The sequence below is a fragment of the Myodes glareolus genome, chromosome 4, assembly GCF_982192425.1.
Source record: "Myodes glareolus chromosome 4, mMyoGla1.1, whole genome shotgun sequence".
NCBI classification, from domain to species: domain Eukaryota; kingdom Metazoa; phylum Chordata; class Mammalia; order Rodentia; family Cricetidae; genus Myodes; species Myodes glareolus.
The window spans coordinates 66238063-66257648 of NC_142029.1; the positions used below are offsets into that span (position 1 = coordinate 66238063).

Genomic DNA, 19586 nt, shown 5'->3' on the forward strand with positions numbered 1-19586 from the left:
TTTTCTAATGGTCTTAGGAGCGTCCTGTGAAAGGATCGTTCAAGGGGTCGCGACCTACAGGTTGAGAACCACCGAGCTATATAGAGCCACATATAAGCACCATTTATTGGCCACAGGACTTTGGAGATAACAGAGGCTGGAAGCCCTGAGCTAGGAGTCAGGAGGCAAGTGCTATGTGAACCCCTGAGTGTGGCAGTCCCTCTGGAGCCTGGCTTGAGAGACTGAGATACTGACTGTGCACTGTATGTGCCAGGATTAAGGCAGCTGCTGTGGCTGTGGGAAGCCCTGTGGGACAGTTCTGGCAACTTCTGCTCCTGTTCCGACAGGTGGATCTCAGCTCTGAGCTCTGTAAGACAGCTCAGGACCTAACTATGACAATTCCAGTGTCACTGATGGTCAGGCGGGCATCAGTGGCAGCCTCATCCTCTTCCAGCCTGCTGTGCAGACTTCTGCTTGGGAAGAGGGTAAATCAGGAGTTAAATACTCTAGGCTTCATACAAAGTATATCCAGGGGATTCATGTCCCAGCTCCTCCTTAATCCCAGGCACCTGAACTAATCCAGGTATCTGTCCTCAACTTCTCTTAAATCCACTGGGTTCCAGAAGCTCTCCACGCGACACCTGGTTTAGGACTGTAGTTTCAGGAGGGCTGCACCTTGTCCAGGTGGGATAGCTTCTCCACAGTTCCTTGTTCCTCATTCAGAGTAGTCGCAGCCTCAGACTGGCCAGGGACAGGGTCCAAAGGTAACAGTTGGCAACTCCAGCTTTGAGAACCAGAACACTATGATCCTCAGGGACAACCAGATCCAATTCCAGGATAGAATGGTGACTGAGGACTGCCTGGTGACTGACAAGAACCCAGCTATCCACTGACACGAAGGTGGCAGGCTTTCTTCTTAGGCACAGGTTACTGTACTCAGCTCACAGGCATGACATGCATACAGAGTGGGCCTTCCTCCCGCTCCAGGACTGCTAGGCCACCACATGACTCCATGGGAATCCAGGACCAGGACCTGGGTAGACCTCACATAATCAAAAATAGTCCAGGAGTCCAACCTTGCACACTCTCTAATCCCAGTCCACTCTCCCCATTGCTCCTAGGGTCTCGGCCGGTCTCTCTGTTCTGAGAGACGGCCCACTCTCTCTCTTAAGACCATAAAGTATTGCACACCTCAGGCTGGCAGACTGAGGGGAGCTGACCACCACCCACCCTGGCCACATCCCTTCTGAGGAGAGGTGTCCAAGGCAATGTATTGTGTGTCTCCAAACTCTTCCAGCCTCTGCCCATTTCCACATTCCAATTCCAGAAATACTTCTATTTTTAAGAGTTTAACATGTGGAACTGTTACTGTGGGCCTGGGTTGTCCTTCAAAGACTTCTGTGCTGAAGCCCTGGTCCCCAGCTAGCGGTGTGACTGAGATGCGGTGGGAACTTTAAGAGGCTGGTCCTGGTTGGAGGCAGTAAGAAACTGGGACCTACAGAAAAGTGTGTGCTCTCATTTGGTTTCAGTTGCTGTGATAAAAACATCGACTGAAACCTCCCACTTCCGGTTGTGGAGGGAAGGGTTTATTTCAGCACAGAGGAACTCAAGTATTGAGAACCTGGGGGCAGGAAGTGACACACAGACAGAGGAGGAACACTGCTGACTGGCTGGCTCCCAGGCTCACTTTCTAACACAGCCCAGGCCCACCTGCTAGGGAAGGTACTTCCCAGAGTGGGCAGGCTCTCCAGCATAAATTAGCATTAAGAAACTAGCCCACAGATGTGAAAACAGGCTAGTCTGGCAAGACAATTCTTCACTTGAGGCTCCCCTTTCCAGGTGCATCAAGTTGACAGCCAAGGCTAGCCACGAAAGCACATACTGTCTCAGGACCCTTTTCTCTCTCTGCTTCCTGGCTGCCATGAGGTGAGGCGCTTTCCCCCACCATCTTTCTGCTTTGTCACGTGCCCAGCAGAGCTTGCCAATCCTGAGCTGAAACAATGAACCAAACTAATCTTTCCTCCTTGTAAGAGATTTTGTCACAAGAATATAAATTAAGTGACAGGCTGGCCAGGATAACTCTGGGTAAAGGTACTCAAGACTAAATAAGCCTGAAGAATGGAGTTTAAGCCCAGGACACACACAGTGGAAAACGACTCCTACAAGTTTTCCTCTGACACAAACTAGCATGCTGTGGCACGGATGGACACACACATACACACACAATAAGTAAATGAATGTAATTTTAAAATATTTTACAAAAAGAATACAAAGTGACTAACCAAGCTCCATGGAGCATCAAGATCTGTATTAGTTTTCTATAGTTGCTGTAAAAGATTACCATAGATTTTGTAACTTAATACACACAACTACGCTGTATAATTCTAGAGGTTAGAAATCCAAAATCAATTCCACCGTGCTTAGTGAAGATGTGGGCAGGGATGCATACTTCCCTGAGGCTCTAGGGAAGAAGCTGTTTGCATTCCTTGGCTCTTGGCTGGCTCCTCTTGCAATCACACAACACTGACCTCTGCTTCTGCTCACTTCTGACACCTGTCTCTTTTCTATAGACACCTGTGAATCATGTGTTTACCTGAACAACTCAGGACAACTTTCCCTTCTTCAGATCTTCAGTCACAAGTCTGAGAAGAAGGATCTGTTGGCAAACTACCTGCTGCAAGAACTCGAGAGCCTGAGTTAGCATTCCCAGCACCCACGCAAAAGCTAGGGATGGTTGCACACATCAGTAACCCCAGAGTGGAAGGATGGAGGCAGGAGTCCTGGGACTTGTGTAATCCACGAGATCCAGATCAGTGAAAGGCCCTGTCTCAAACCATGGTGGTGATTAGGCCTTTGCTCCCCAATGCATGTATTCACATCTGCATGCTCATATGAAGACATGCATACCACACGCAGGCATACACACATATAATCTTTATTCATATCTGGCAACATCCTTTGTACCATATAAGGCAATAGTCATGTGTTGGGGAAAGAGGACACAGGTGTCTTTAATCACCACTATATTGCCTATAGAGTTGTTTTGTTTTGTCTCAAACCCAGGGTCTTGTTCAGGGCAGAGAGTTCACAAAGAGAGACCAGGCCACCGTCCTAGCCACCACCTTGACTGCTTAAGGCCTAGAGCTCCAGGAAGCTTGGCGCCTGCACCTGCTGCCGCCAAGAACAGCCTGTTCTCCTGGCATGCTGCGGGGCGGGGATCAGGTGCACTGGAGTCCTCAAAGAGATTATGGCTCAACTTGAACAGCTGCCTGGCTCAGGCAAGAAGCCAGAGCTCATGATTTCCTCTCCCTACTGACTAGAATATGTGAGTGCTATTGTCAGGTCAGATGTGGGCCACTTGGGAAGTTCTAGCCTCATCTAGAAAATGGATATGGGGTCAGTTTATTTGGTGGACTTTTACTAAACCTGCATGTGCCAGTCTCACAGGGGCTCCCAGAAAGAGACTGGAAGGTTTCTGAATTCAGGGGCCAGATATACGGGTAGGGTACTGACAGAGATGTGGGTAGGGGGAGGCACAAAGTCAGGCCAAGTGTGTTAGGACTCAGCAGGTATGACCTGGATTGGCAGTGATGGGCAAGGGAACTCCAGAAGGATGCATTACTGGGGAAAGGGGAAGTGTCTGGAGGAAGGTACCGCAGGGTAGCTGAGGTCCAGGGCAGTAAAGAATCTGAAGGCGGATGGGGAAAGATGGGGCTGGGCTGCAGAGACTGAAGGGTTTCCCACGTCTGCCCAGCAGTTCTCAGGCCCATCAGTGGTGAAACCCTTTACCCTGATAGAAGCTTACTTATGGGGCCAGAGAGGGGTACCCTGGGGGCTTTTCTCGGAGATGTCTTCCCCCACCTCTTCAGACAGCATTCTGCAAGACAGAGACCATGCTCAGGTACTGCGGATCCAGTTAAAGCTTAGAACAGAGATTGGGAACAGATGCCCAGGGTCCATGAAAGCGGGCCTGCAAGAAATGGTGTATTTCTTGTAGCTGGGGACACATTCTAATAAGGTAGCTGAATAGGCCACAAGGAATACGCCATAGGAAGTTATACAAATATCCGACTGTGAGGCAAGACCATAGCTTTCCCCCCTGCTCTAGCAGGAGACAGACTGCTCTCCCAGGATCTGGCCTCAAGACCTCAGGGCCTGTAGAACCTGCAGAGCCTGGGTAGCACCATTTGTACCACATCCTCCTGCACTGTCCCCAAAGGACTCCCTGACTTGTGTCAAGCTTCCGGCACTAGCATTAGGAGAAAGAGGATAGGGCACTGAGTCTGACTTTTCCAGAGTGGAGCCACTGGCTGCCATAGCCCTGATGGAGAGAACCGGTGAGGAAAGGAAGAGGCTGCTCCTGGTGGTTCCATCTCCAGAGGGTGGAGTCACCAATAATAGCCCAGGACTAAAATCCTGCCATCTTTCCTTTGCTGACTGCCATATCTCTGCCTGGCTCATACTGGTGCTGAGCTGACCCAGCAGGGTACAGGACCTTCCCTGTCTGCCCTCAAGGCAACAGAAACACCCACAATGTACTAAGAAAATCTCATAACCATCCTTGCGGTAAAGCACTTTGGCCCTGTTTCCCAAGGTTTGGAGGCCAAAACTAAATAAGGCGAAGTCATCTGCCCAAGGTCACATCCTGGTAAGGGACAGCCTCTAGAATCCAAACCTGGGTCGATATGGCTCCAGCATGGCAACTCAGTGTCTAGCCCAACTAAGCTAGAAGCTACATTCTAGAGGCCCTGCCTTGCCACTCTACTTGGCTTGGACTTTTATCCCAATGGAGTCAAGCCCTACAGTTTTCTGGGAAGGAAGTTGTCCCAAGGGTGGCTCCTGTTCCAGTGACCCCAACTGCCCTCCACTGTCGTTCTCCACCACTGTACTCTCTTGGGTGCCATACCCGCAGGCTCTCCAGGCCTTACCTCAGAAACAGGACTGAGGCCAGGGGGGTAAAACTGTCAGAAAACTCAGCACTGAGTATAACCCAAGCTGCGAGATGAGAGGGCAACAAATGGCTGTGAGGTCAGGGTAGCCTGATGTCTGAAAAGAGACAGAGCCAAAGGGCAGAGGCAAGAGAGAGAAGGCAATTTTCATACAGGCTTTGGCAAGCAAAGGGCAAATGGCATAGGAGGCTCAGGAGGTGAGGAGCCTTGCTCTGGTTGTACCCTATGTTACCCTCCCAGGTTCTTTCTGGAACAGTCGTGAGAGAAAGCCCAGGCTCTCTACTTCAAGGGAAGCCAGAGACAGCTTGAGGGCCACATATCTAGTGCTGGACATAGGATAGGTCACCAGGGCCAGATGCTGGGCTCTGATACCTGCAGTATAGCCTTTGCCAACACAAATAAACCCTTTAACCACAGCAGCAGGCATCATTTAAACAGGATATAAGTCCAGAAAGACAGACTCCCAGAAAGCGAGGGCCTGACTTCCTTTCTCAGTCTAGCTACCTTGTACCATGGGACTGCAGGCAGGCCTTCTCTTAGCAGTTTGACCCTCCTGCCTGGACTGTGGGTATTTAGATGCCAGCATGCATGTTCTACTTTGGTGATCTAGAACAGAATAAAGTGAAGCTATTTCCTGTACTACTCTTGGACTTAGAAGAGTCCATACCTTGGAGAAAGGCGGTAACTGGATCCAACTCAGCTGTAACCTGACACACAGTTGTCTTGGCTCTGGTGGTGTTGTTGCCTATCAGAGCACACTGTCTCTGGCTGTTGCACGTTAGGTCAGGCCTTTGCAAATGCTAGGGGCAGGAGAGAGTCAGGTAGAATGGACATGTTTAGTCTTCAACACTTGATGATCTACCCAGATGCAATCTTGCATCAACACTCACCACTGAGAAGTTTCCTATTGCTGTTGACAGTACCTGATCTTTGGGCCTCCTGGTAGCTGTGAATCTGCTCAGAGCTGGAGCAAAGGTCACAATTCAATGATCACACTTGGTTGGGCGCATCAGCCGGGGAGATTTATGTGGGTTATTTGAACTCCAAATTTGAATTTCCACATTTGGAAAGGAAGTTCAATGAAAGCAAACAAAAGTCCTGTGGGTTTTTTTTTCCACCTTACTGTCTCAAACCTTCACTGACATTAGTGTGGGCATGCAACCCCAGGATCATGTGTCAAAAAACCCTCAACTCCACCCTCATCCTCAGACATGGCCCCCATGCTCAATCTAGACCCAGTCAAGGAAGGGTATATAGGAATACTCAGGCTGGAGGTAGACGATGTTAACCCAAAGAATAAGCTATTCTGTGCAGTCCCTACAGTGTCCAAGGACAGGATTAAGCCTCATACCCCTATCCCCATTATGTGCTCTCCTTATACTGGGTCCCAACCCATCACACAGTCTGCTTGACTTACTGGGTAGGAGGCTCTCAGGCCTAATCCTATACAGAGGACAAGGGCCCACAGATACTGCTAACAAAACACTGGCTTACCATTTATTGTTCTCTCAGTACTTAACTGGCTGCATTTCCCAATATCTGCTCAGCAGTTTCACCAACAGGAACTCCAGGTATCCTGTGACACTGCGGAGAAAGAGCTGGGCTCTTGAGTCTCTGTTCTTTGCTGCCCCAGAAAGAACACTCCATCCTTATTTCCAAGTCTCCTAGCAACTTCCATCGTGGGGAATCGCAGAACCACGGGCCATGCCTGTGGTTCTGGACAGCATTATTGCCTCTCTCTGAGCAGTATTCCATGCAGGGTCAGCCAGGCCCCCAGCAGACTGGAATCCTGGCCAGCTGTTCAGAGTAGCCACACTATACTGCAGACTTCCGGACATGCAGGAACCGGGGCCTGGGGAGACAGGATGAGTATCTGGGTACCATCTACGCTCTAAGGAATGCACAAGTGGTGGGGGCTGCTAGAGAGCACGGAAGGAGTAGGGCGACGGGAGCTGTAGCCTTACCTCCCACAGAAATCTTTCCGTACAGCCACAAGACTAAGGCGCAGATCGGGCCGGCTCTGAAGCCAGCTGCTGACAAGCTCTGGGTGTCTTGGGTCCACTTCTAAGAAGATGCTTCTACATGGTGGAAAGAGAGGTCAGCTCAGCTAGGGAGGGCCAGGACCTGTGCTTCTACATTGTCTGGACTGCTAGAGGCAGGGGCACAAGATTGCCAAGACACATCAATTATACAGTGGAAGTGGAGGTGGCGTCCATACCCAGAGACATTGAATAGCCGGGGAGCCAAGGTCAAGATGTGGGTAATGATGTCCATGCCTTCCTCACCACCATCCAGGGCCACCAGGTCTTCATAGCTGAATGGGAAAACAGTGGCAGGTAAGAGACTGGGGTAGGGTAAGTGAAAGGGTTGACAGGCCAGGGGGCATTCACAAAGGGCCTGGGACTTAGACTCTGGGTGGAGAGGTAAGCTGAGGATCCATTAGCAAGTGGTTCCTAAAGTCTGACCTTCCTGCCCGCTCTTGCAGACCTCCCCACAGAGCAGGGCCAGATGGACTTGGGAGTCCCACTGACAGAGAGTCCTCAGGGCATGAGGCTCTCTCAAAACCCAGCTGCTTCTGCTCTTCATCTGACTACTTCTATGTGCCCAGAAAAGAGGAGCCAGCATCCAGCTGGTGTCACCAGGGCTTATGGAGGGACATGTGGTTACACTGGGTTTCCCGTCCTTGTAAATGCAGGATGGCTTTCCCACTAAGTCCTCATGGGGCCTTAAATGGGCAGCCCCCCTCTCTGGTGTAAAATGGCACATTCCTCCACAAGTGCCTTCTATCACGATGCCTGATGCTAAGTCCTTCCCATGGTCCTGCAAGTACCGCTGCTTTTCAAAGCAGGAAACGGAGGTTCAGAGAGGCTAGGGACCTCCAGGAGTCAGAAGTGCAAAGGCAAAAACTGTCCCAGTAAGGCTGTGGGCGCTAACGTGCACCTCTCAACACTGCTGTCCCTCTGGGCCCCACCCGTTTTCTCCAGGCGGAAGTCCTCCAGCATAGAGGGATCTTGGTAGAGCTTCTCTAACAGTCTACCCACCCTGTACCTGCAGATCTCTGGGGCCAGCTGTTCCATGTCCTTGTGGAAGACGTAGGGAGGGTTACTGACCACCAAGTCTATGGGACCCCAGGACAAAAGGTGTGTCCAGCACCCTTCTGTGGACAAAGAAACAGATACATATGGAATGGTCCACTGTGAAGGGAAAGTTGGTAGCTCCACTTGCCACCTTGTCCCTTGGACAGTCCCTCTTCCCTAGTCATACTATGGGCCTGTCTCTAGACCTGGCCAGACTTGAAGATTAGTAGCCAGAGTCTCTACTTAGCAGGCTGGCCAGAAGTGGACATGTTCTGACAGGCAGCCTTTCACCTAGCATGTCTGCATTCCCTCTGCTCCCTGTCAAGGTCTCCTTAGTAAGCAATAATCAAGTGCCACCTCCAGAAAACCCTCCCTGATTACACAGGCAGAGGAAGGGCTTCTCGCTCTGCAGCCCCCTGGCCTTGCTACTCTCTGCTTTATAAACAGTATGTTCTGAAAGCATATGGAGGGCAGCCCGGCCCTCAGCCAACCCCTTATGGCTGTGTCTGGGTCCCACTTGTACCAGATGCTAAACCAGGCAGATCACACTCTCACAAAACTCGGGGACCCTACGGGTAACAGAAGAATCAGAACTGGAGCTGGAAACCTGAGACTCTTGCAAAGTTCCCCACAAGCCAGGCACGGCCTCGCCACCTCTTTCAGGCCAGGCGGAGACAGAGAGGCTCACAAGTATCTTGGTCCTAAAATTTTCTTTCTTAGTTGTTGATGTTTTATTTGATGTTTTTGTGTGAGAGATGTTTTACTTTGTATCCCACGCTAGTCTAGGCTTCACTTTGTCCTTAGACAGGCCTTGAATTCACAGGAATCCTCCTGGGGCGGGGGGGGGGGGGGGGGGGGGGGGGAGGAGAGAAGGGCACTGCTAAGATAACAGGTTCCTGGCTCTGAACGACTTTCCTTTGAATATCTCTTTATCACTTGCCAGTAAACACACCCTAGTTAAACTTATCAGTTATAGGGATCCAGAAGATAAAGAAAAGGCCTTGTTACTGGGCAGTGGGGGCTCACACCTTTATTCACACCACTCAGGGAGCAGAGGCCAACAGCCAGCCAGGGCTACATAGAGAAACCCTGTCTCAACCCCGCCCGCACCCGAGAAGACCTTCATGGGTCAGGTCAGCCAAGGAGACGACAACAGTATCTTGTCTATCCTCAGTAAGGGCTAATCTGAGATGGTCCACTGGTCCACAGATATGCTTACTGGGAAACCCTTACCCCATTTCAACAGCGCCTCACCCACCAGAAATTCCTCTATCCAGGATCCCCACCCCAAAAAGATGGGCAGGGGGATGTACCTGAAGTTATATCAAGGGGAACGATCCGAATCCTGTCCTGCAACTGAAGCCTGGAGAGATGGGGAGGTGGTGGTGAGCATAGGATGTGAGCCTTTACCCTTGGCTGCAAGGACCAGGAGGGGAAATGAGACCTTCTCGGACCAGCAATATAGCCGCTGCTCACAGTCCATCCATCCATAAACCCATGGGACCAACGCCAGGCAACCCTCATTGCATCTCTCCCTCAAGAACAGAAGGCAGGAATGGGTTTGATACTAGAATAAAGGTCAAGTCCAGGTCCCCAAGTCCAACTCCCCAGTGCTGGCCCTCTGGGCTTCTCAGTCCATATACCTCTGAGCATTCTGATGGGTCAGACGAACAGCAGCTTCTCCCTTATCCACAGCAATGACTTGACTCTGCCCCAAGAACAAAGGAAGAGAGGAGGAGTTCTGGAAGATGCCTGTCTGAGAACTCCCCACTAAACTCCTCAAAAGAAAGAAACATGGAACAAAATTTTCCTATAGTTAGGCTCCAGCCGGACAGACAGGGGTGGAAGGCAGAGGTTATCGCCATGCTGGGCTGAGCACACCTTCCTTTTCTGGCCACTTTCCCTCAATGCTTCTAGAAGAAGGATGTGGGTGAAGGGTCAATATAAGGGACAGTGAGTGACTATCTCAATCTATCTCAATGTCTAATAAAGGCAGGGCAGAGGAAAGCTGAGGGGGCTTACCTCAGGGAGTTGATTCAGCAGGCTGAGGGCAATGGCTCCTGATCCACAGCCCACCTCCAGAATCAGGGGACCACCCTGGGCTCCCACTGTAGTGGGTCTCTGGGCCACTTCCTCTAAAACCCATTCAACCAGTTCCTGGAAAGCAGAGGGCCTGGATTAGACTGGGTGCCATCTTGCTCCTGGGAGTCTTAAAAAGAGGTCCAAGCAGTTGGTTCCAAGTGAAGACAGGTGGGGGACTACCAAGGCCAAAATGATCCTGACATCAGCAAGGACCCTGAGTGGATCACTTTGTCCCTGCATGCCTTAGTTTACTCATCTGCAAAACTGAACACTGCCCTCAAGAACACAGTAAAAATTAGTCAGAGTCATATGCCTGACCCCTTATCTGCCTACGTGCACTTAATCAACCCCAGTTATGCCTGTCCGGACATTTTCCATTTTTATACTCACAGCAATGCTGAGAACCATATTGGATGACCAATCCCTCTGTGCCTGGTCTTGAATCAAAGGGTTGGAGTTGAGGATATAGCTCACAGGAAGAGCACTTGCCTACATATGTAAAGTCCTGGGTTCCATCCCTAGTACCATGGTGGGGAAAATAAATAAATCAGGGGTGGCTAGTGTGCCCTCAGCTTTCTCAGAGTTGTGTTTGGGAATTCCCAGAAGATTCCTAGACCAAAGGGACAAGCAGTTACCTAATGGGGCAGGGACACACCTCTGTCCACGTCTCATACCTGCAGGTGGCTGTGGCACACACAGAACATGGTAAAGGGGCACAGGTGTGGTGAGAGCCTGTCCGGACGGTACCCACTTCTGGAGCAAAGTATACTTTTAGAAATCATCAGCATGAACGCAAGAGGGTTTAGGGTCTTGCCCACCATCTGATGCCCACTGGGGCTGTACATGGTAATCAGCACACGGTGAGGTAGGAGTGAAAGGTGAAGGTTGCTGTTGTCCAGAGCTGAAATGTTTCTACCCAGAGAGTGGGGGATCCAAGCATACAGCAGGTTGTCTTCTCAAAGACAAACCCCTTGGGTATGGGCAGAGGGACCCTTCAAGGCTCAGGAAACTGGGAGGAAAGCAGTTTCCTTTGAAGGAAGCCTTCCTCGGCCCCTGTAAAGTGTCTCTGTTATCAGACTTGGAGGTTACAAACTGTGCCCCAAATCAGAACTGGCCACCCATCCTCAATAAGCCAATAAAAAGAGCCAAATTAAAAGTAGAAGGCAGAAAGGAGGGGAGGTTATGGGAGGGAAGGAGAAGGGAGGGGAGGAGAGGTTATGAGAGGAGAGGGGAGTAGAAGGGAGGTGAAGAGAGGTTATAGGAGAGGCGGTGAAAGGAGGGAAGAGGAAAGGAGAGGAGAGGAGGAGGGAGGAAGGGAAAGGAAAGGGAAAAAAAGAGACTTTTTCAGTGTGGCTACAATGAGAGGAGGGACAAAGAAATCCAGCAAACCCTTCAAGTCTATCTCAGATTCCTAAAGTGAGGTCAAAACATAACCAGCAGGCCAAGGATGCACAGGTCTAAGCAGTCCGGCCAAGGTGTGGTCCTGCCCACCACCAACTCATCACTGCCTAGGCTGCAGTCTGACAGGTTGTTAGCACTGTGAGATCCCTTTGTGGGAGACAAGCTCCCTCCTGACTAGTGCATGAGATTTCTCAGGAAATCCCTACTTCTTTGGGGTCCGTTGTTTCCAACAGTCTGATAGATTGAGGGACACAGTTACCTCTTTAGAACATCTTCATTCTGCAGACTGGTTGCATCTCTACAACCCAAAGATATTCAGCCTGACTTGAAGATCTAAGACAGGGGTTGCCTCTTATATTAAACTATGAGAAGACCAGGCCCAGTGGAGCAAACAACATCAGATCACCCAAACCCCCTTTCCTTTTAAGTTTGTCCTGCTGAGTCTCAAAAGCATTTTGCCCTTCCTAGGGCCCCAATCTCAATGGCAATGCTCATTCACACCAAAGGTAACAAGTCCAAAGCAGACAGAGAGGAGAGCTGGACCAGCCCTCCCTGAACCAAGCCCATTCTGCACTACTGTCTATAGATGAGGAAGCTTGATTCAGTCCTGTGCCAGGGATGAGTGGAGAGCACTGGGTGTGTGCACCAAACTGGGCTTATGGCCGGCGAAAAGCTCACAATCTAGGACTGTGACTGAGAGGCTGTGGTAAAGGCAACAGGTTGAAAGGCCGGCAAAATGACAGCCTATGTTAGGGGTGTGAGTTTCTCTGGGTTTCCTGGCCACAAACAGCCCACTCTGGCTGGAGGATGACCCCTCAGCCAGCCCACACTGGCTAGCCACCTCACAGAGGCATCCCTGACCTCAGACACACACACCATCCATGCAAATGGCCACCTGGGGCAGGGCTGAGAGACTGGGCCCTCACTGACACCAGTGGCCTCTTACCTCTCCTTCTACCACAGACCATGAAAGCTCATCTTGATCAGAAGACCATCTGGGGACTATCTATGTTGAGATTGCATTCAGGAAGTCCAGAAAATTCTTTCCTAGGCAGTAAAGACCTTCCCTCTACCTAAGCTGTTGGTTCTTTGAGAAGGGATATGAGCCAAGCTGGTCACAGACCCAGACCATCTGTTCCAACTGAATCCAGGAAGAATTCAAAACATGGGGTGACAGATAAGAGAAATAGGAGACAGAGGCAGGGAAAGAGCAGTGGGCGGTTTTGCCCAGTCATTGCTCCCAATGAGACTGCAGACACCTTATAGAGGCAACTCTGAGGGCTCAGAAGGCTTCTCATGAACACCCTCTAGTAGGATCATATCCCTGGTGAGTTGACACTAGTCAGGTGTACTGCCTCCCTAAAACAGTGACGGCACTAGGCTCCCACAGCCTCTACAGTCATACCACACAGATGGGGATGGAATGGCTCACACCCCAGACTTCAGTTTCCCACTGTACAGACTGCCATACAGGAGACTCAGCCACCCTCTCACTCCCCCTCCCAGGGAAAATAAAACTCATCAGGCCACAAGCCACTTGCAACTTTGCATTTCAGACTTTCACACCCACCAGCAAAAGCCGCCCTTTGATGGATAGAGAATACAGACTTCGTGACCCCTCCCCTGCACCCAATCTCTCTCCTCTCTGCCACAGGCCACGTCCTCTTGATTTCTTAGTAAAGCACCCCTGCCTGATGTGGCTTCACATTGGGGCGAACCTGGTGAGTTCTCAGAAATGTCTGTACAGTGAGGCAGACCTGGCCCCCCAACCACAGCATCCTCACTCTTCCCCTCCTCAAGCAGCAAAGCTGCCTTCCTGGCCCAGACACCCCGAGAATGGGTGGGGCACACGGGAGTCAAAAGCTCACACCCAACACCCGGAATCCAAACACACACACCAGTTACCACCATGATAGCATGATAGCTCAGACCTTCTATGTCTGAGCCTTGACAGTTTCCATGCATGGCTAGTGATCTCCTAGCCAGACGTCAGGTATTTGGAGAAAGCTGCAGGGCAATCTTCCAAAAGCCTGAAGATGACAGGTCACATCCTGCTTCTGAGTGTCTGTACCCCATCCCAGGTTATGTCAGTACTAAACAGGAGAGAGTCAGGAAGTTCAGGTGCAGCCCTTCCTTGATAGCTCTTTGACTTCTCAAGGCCTCAGACTTCCTTGCAGTTCTGCTCCAATTTGGGGGAATAAAGTGAAGTTCAGTCTTTCAACCACCTGATAAGGGGGTACCCCAGGTAATCAGCGAATTTTTTTTTAATGTGCATAGTATTTTGCTGGTATGTATGCCCATGTCCAGTGTGCATGCAGTGCCCACAGGGGCCAGAAGAGGATGTCAGATCCCATGGGACTGTAGTTACAGATGGTTATAAATTACTGTGTAGGTTCTAAGAATTGAACCTGGGTCCTCCGGAAGAGCAGCAAGTGCTCCTAACCACTGAGCCATCTCTCCAAAATGATCAGAATATTCTTGGCCAAGGGACAGAGATTGAAAGGGTGAAGGACAGACAGCTCAGAGGCCCGGGCTAGTAAAAGTGGAAGGGGATGAACTTTCCCCCAAAATGTTTATTTGCCAAGAAATCTTTCCAGAAACAATCTTTTCCAGAGTCTAGCGCCCTCTGATTTTGCTCAGCATCCCCTCTGCAGCCCCGCTTCACGCCAGAGTTCACTTCTAGCTCCCAGCTCTGCCACCAACAAAATAAGGGAGCAGTGTAAGGACAGAGAAACATCTCTCCCAGATGAGGGTGTGTCCCAAGGGACAGCATGCATGGGCCACACAATCCCCAGTTCTGGCCATCTGAGGGACTGACACAGACAATCACCTGACCAGACAACAGACCTAAGCAGGTCACCCAGTCACAGATACCCTAGCCTGACAGGCCAACACTCCCATCATCTGAGCCGGCAGCAACCGCCTCTAATCACACGGCTCTTATGGAGGGCCCCCAGGTGCCCAGCTAGAGCACTCTCTACTTCTCCCTGCTCTATAAGTTGCTGGAGGCCATTTATTTCCTATGGGTTGAGTCAGCCATGGGCCTACAGGACAGCTCCTAAGGAATGGCCACAACAGGTGAAGCACTGGGACAACACTTGGAGCATTCTATGTCACTTCCAGTCCTTGGAGCTGGGTGGAGAGTCAAAGGAAGAAGGCAAGAGGAGTCTTCTATCCTGGCACAGCCAACCTGGACAGCAAGAAGACCTGTGTGGAAGGGCACTGTCCCTGTGAATGGCAGCCATGGGGCCCCAGCACCCCCTGGAGGAAGTCTGGGGCAAGGCAGGTACCTTCCCCATTTTCTTATCTTCATCCTGACTTGTCTCAGTGATATACTCACTTCCGTCTCTGGCCGAGGAATGAACACCGGGGGTTCCATTTTCAGACTGAGTCCCTGAAAGTCCCACTCCCCAAGGATATATTGCACCGGCATCCTGCAAAAGGAGCATTCAGGGAGGTCATCAGAACCAGAACCTGGACTAACAAAGGCCAGAGCTGAGGTGAAGATGACTGTGGCCAACACTATCAGGCAGGTTCCCTGTCTGCAATGCCCTAAGACACAGTCTAGGCCTACCCTTTTTCCCTTCTTTAAACTTACTATACCAGTCCCTCTCTTGCCACTTCCTCACCCCAACAGATCTCTTTACGCCTCCATGACCATAACTTGGCAGGAGTAGGGGAGGATGATTCTCTGTTCCTAACTCAAGAGTTCTCAGATCTGTCCATGGCTGCTTACCTCTGTAATCGATGACTACACAGTTCCTGGATGTACTGCAGTTGTTTAGGGGTCAGTGGCTTGGTCCAAAGTACTGGTCTCAGGCTCTGAAACTGTCCCCATGGAGAACGTGAGTGGCTGGCTCCCTTGGTTTCTTGTGTGGACAATGGACTCAACACTCTGGACTCAACACTAGCCACTTAGTCCTCCCTGGGCCTACAGAGCCTGGAATGCACTGTAACCATTTGTTGGATGAACGAATATCTGCCTGAAACATCTGTTCAGCAAAATTCCACCAAGTCTCTGCTAAGCACTCTGACTGAGGAAAACAATATAAAATAGCAACGCCCCCCCCCCCCCGCCAATATCTGTTCCCTAGAGTTCTCCCTCCTCTCTCTTTTTATCCCCAACACAGCACTTAACTGTTTTGGCTCCAAGAACATGGGCCACGATGTACTCACTGGACTCCCGAGCCTCTGGGATACCTCTTTGCTCAAAGACCTGTGTCCAGTGGCTGACCACCTCTCTGGCACTCAACAGTCCAGTTAGAGATGAAAGAGGCTTCCATGAGTTGAGGGCCCAGCCTTGGGGGACTCCCCTCCTTCCCCTGGAACCAGATAGGAGGGTCCAAAGTATTCGCCCCCAAAGCTTCATGTCTTAGAGAAAGGTTTGCAAGTTCCTAAGTCTCCCTTGTGATACCAGTCACCGAGGGAGGTGCCAGGGTGATCCCTAGGCTGGACTGGGTGCAGAAGGATCAGTCATAAACTCTGGTTCTCTGGTGTTTTATTTCTCAGATGCTGTTGTCACCCTAAAGGAGAATGAGGAAAGATTCAAAAGCTGCCTGAAAAGAGTGCGTATTTTAGTCTGTCACCTCCTGGACTATATTCACACCCTCAACCACCTATTTGATTTCTTGTCTTGGCCAGGTTTTTTTTTTTTTTTTTTTTTTATGTAGGTTGAACTGGCAGAGCTTGGTTCCTGTTAATAGTCAGGGTGTGGGCTTGGGAGTAGGGCTAATGTCAGACCCCAGTGTATGTGAACTCAGGCAAATCATTGTTTCTGACTTCCAGTTTGAGCATCCATATGTGGGGAAAATAACTCCAGTTCTATGGCGACTGCTGCCTTAACCAATGGATGTCAAGGGCCTGTACAACAGTACACCACACACCAGGAACTCATTAATAGAGGGCAGGAGACTGTCATGCTTCGGAGCTTTGCTTCACATTCTGTATGCACCATCATTGCTTGGAAGCTGAATTTTTCCCTCCAACTTAACCCATAATCCTAGACATTTGCATGAATTGAAGGTTGAAAAATCGTTACACTTAAGTTAACATAAATAAGTTATCTGAAAAATTAAAATCGGTGGTCCCCTCTGCTTCCAAGCAAACTAAGTTCCAAAACTAACATCTGCTGAGCACTTGCTAACAACCACAGCCTCAAAGACTGGGCTTCAGAAGAAAGAAGCAACTTGTTCCCAGGTCCGGAAGGAAGCAAAGCTCCAAGTCTCAACAACACAACTTCCATCCCAAATACGCAAGGACATTATCAACGACTCTGTTAAGCGTGCCTTCTCTCCGAGTCTATTTGCCAGGACTGTGAGGGATAGGACCGGCTTGGTCTCAAAAGGCAACACTGCGGCCATGCACTCCCATCCCGATCTCTACCGCTGGTGCGTACCCGGTTGAGGGAATGAACGCTTGCCCTACTTACACACCAGCACCAGGAGCCGGCCCCAGGATCAGCCCCGGATATGCGTATTCTGCAGTGCACTCCCTCGGCACCTTGCTTCCGCCTCAGTGCTGTTGAGAAAGTGCTCGGGTGCACCACGTCCCCCTAGTCTAGGGTTCCTACAGCGGTAAATTCCGCCTTTAAAGACTACGAGAGGACGGGTGGGCTGAGCTGACTGGCACCCACCCGCAGCCCCACTAAGGGGAAAGTGCAGAGGTGTGTGAGTTGCTTTGTAGGGTCCCAGACCCACTAGTCTTCCTTAAGGTCGCAGCAGAGCTGTGGCTCCAGCCTGCAGTGACTGCTTCAAGCACACGGTTTTTCCTTTCCAGTAGGGGCGGTGTATGGGCAGAAACAAACAGCGAGGATGTCACCCATGTGCGCTGGGTTTGAAAACCAGGCTAGATGGGGAGGGAGGGTGCTGTTCTAACATCTCGTAAGCTAAGTCTAGCAGCGTGTGGTTGGGTTCTCGTGTTTGAGGGCAGTCTCTGTTTTCGGGAAGGGACTAGACATATAAAGACCCGCTTGACCTCACATGCACATAAAATATGGACCAGATAGCAGAAAAGCAAATACTGGGAAACTGGATTTGAATCCTAATTTTGTTGGCAACTCGTTGATTAACTTTGTTTAAGTGCCCAAACCTTTCTAGGCTTTAGTTGCACCTTTTATAAAATTCATAGCGGTTGCAGGACCTGCACCGGCATGTAGCCGCAGCTCCTGGAGAGGCTGAAGCAGGAAGACCATACGCTCAGGGACAGCCTGCCAGCCTGCGTAATTTAGTAAAAACCTGTCTCAAAATTTAAAAGTTGGGAGAAAACCTTGAAGGGATAGCTCAGCGGTTAGAAGCACATATTGCTCTTGCAGAGGCCTTCAGTTCCAAGTACCTCAGGCAGCACCTGTGCTCACCTGTACATACCTACCCCCACCCACATACACATAATTTTAAGAAATAAAATTTTAAAATTTTGAAAATAAAAAATATTTCATTGGGGGTAGCTCAGTTGTTGGCGTGCTCACCTAACATGCACAAAATTCTGGGTTTGGTGCCCATCAATGGGATATGGTGATATGCACTTATAAACCCCAGCTCTCAAAAGGTGGAGGCACAGAGACCAGAAGCTCATCTTTCAAGGCTAGACTGGGCTACAGAAAACCCTGTTTCAAAAAAGTAAAAAACAAAAAATTGGGGGGAAAGAGGGAGGGGGCTGTGTTGTGGAATAGAATATTTGTTTAACTAAGATGTGTTACATTTGTTTGTGCTGCAGAATAATTGTTTAGCTATGTAAAGATGTGTTGAATTTGTTTTTTAAAAAATGTATTTATTTATTATGTATACAATAGTCTTAGTATTCTGCATGTATGCCTGCAGGCCAGAAGAGGGCACCAGATCTCATTACAGATGGTTGTGAACCACCATGTACATGGTTGATGAAAACTGAACTCAGGACCTTTGGAAGAGCAAGCAGCGCTCTTAACCACTGAGTCATCTCTCCAGCCCCAAATTTGTTTAATGATGTAAAGATGTTTTGCTTTTGTTTATGCTGCATTTGTTTAACTATATAAGGATGTTTTGCTGTCTTCCCTTGCCTGCCTAAGGCACCTGACTGAGCTAATAGAAATCTGAACAGCCAATAGCTAAGCAGTAGAGGAATAGGCGGGGCTGATGAGCAGAGAGAATAAGTAGGAGGAGGAATCTAGGCTCAAGGGAGAAAGAGAAGGAGGTGTCCAGGGCCAGCCAGCCAGGCAGCTACCTGCCTGACACAGATACAGAGTAGGCATACAGAAGGAAAGAAAGGTTAAAAAAAAAGGCTTAGGCAAAATGTAGATGCAGAGACACAGGTTATAAAAAAGGCTTAGGCAAAATGTAGATGAAGAGACATAAGTTATAAGAGCTAGTGGGACAAGCCTAAACTAAAGCCAAGATTCATAACAAATAATAAGTCTCCAAGACATGATCGGGGAGTTGGTGGTCCTAGAAACTCTGCTACGGGGTTGGGTACAGGGTGTACTGGTGCACACCTATAAATCCCAGTACAAGGGGTTCTGGGGAGATGGCTCCGTGGTTAAGAGCACTGGCTGTTTTTCTAGAAGACCTAGGTTCAATTCTCAGCACCCACACAGAGGCTAACAGCAGTCTGTAACTCCAGTACCAAAGATTCAATGCTGGCTTCCTCAGGCACCACACACACACACACACACACACACACACGCACGCACGCACGCACGCACGCACACGCACACATGTGAGCTCACGCGCACATGGTGCACAGATATACATGCTGACAAAACATTCTTACACATAAAAATCAATTAAAATTCAAAATCCCAGCACCCAGGGAGTGGAGGGTTGGCTTGTTTCAAGACCAGCCTTGGTTACATAGTGAGTATCAGGTCATCCTGGACAACACAACAGTATGATACTTTGTCTAGAGGGCCAGAGTTGGGAGGGGGCGGTTAAAGGGCTGGGGAAATCTAACTCTGGAGTAGAGGGAATTAGTGCCTCAGTCCTGAGATGAATTTTACTGTGGATGGAAGCTGTTATGAGGGGTATAGGCTTGCTTGGGTCAAGGTACACAATTATACTATAATGTCATTCCATTATAATTCCATTCTGCTCCCAACATCTCTGGACTGAAGACTTTTCATTTATAG

At 49.8% G+C, this 19586-nt stretch overlaps 1 protein-coding gene across 8 annotated transcripts; it reads right to left on the reverse strand.

Annotated features, from left to right (window-relative positions):
• Positions 1-6397: 6397 nt before the first annotated feature.
• Hemk1 (HemK methyltransferase 1, mitochondrial release factors N(5)-glutamine) lies at positions 6398-16983 on the reverse strand. Of its 8 annotated transcripts, none has more exons than XM_048416875.3 (11): positions 16917-16983; positions 15627-16011; positions 15225-15316; positions 14829-14922; positions 10028-10162; positions 9649-9713; positions 9319-9368; positions 7977-8085; positions 7147-7242; positions 6893-7006; positions 6398-6780 (listed from the first exon to the last, which is right to left on the reverse strand). In XM_048416875.3, the coding sequence occupies exons 2-11, from the start codon at positions 15855-15857 to the stop codon at positions 6744-6746; spliced, it is 1023 nt and encodes a 340-aa protein (XP_048272832.2). In that variant the 5' UTR covers positions 15858-16011; positions 16917-16983; the 3' UTR covers positions 6398-6743. The 8 variants fall into 8 exon arrangements, 7 of the variants coding, with proteins under 7 accessions (XP_048272832.2, XP_048272834.2, XP_048272833.2 ...); XM_048416877.3 differs by having other exon boundaries at positions 16921-16961; XM_048416876.3 differs by having other exon boundaries at positions 16884-16946.
• Positions 16984-19586: the final 2603 nt, after the last annotated feature.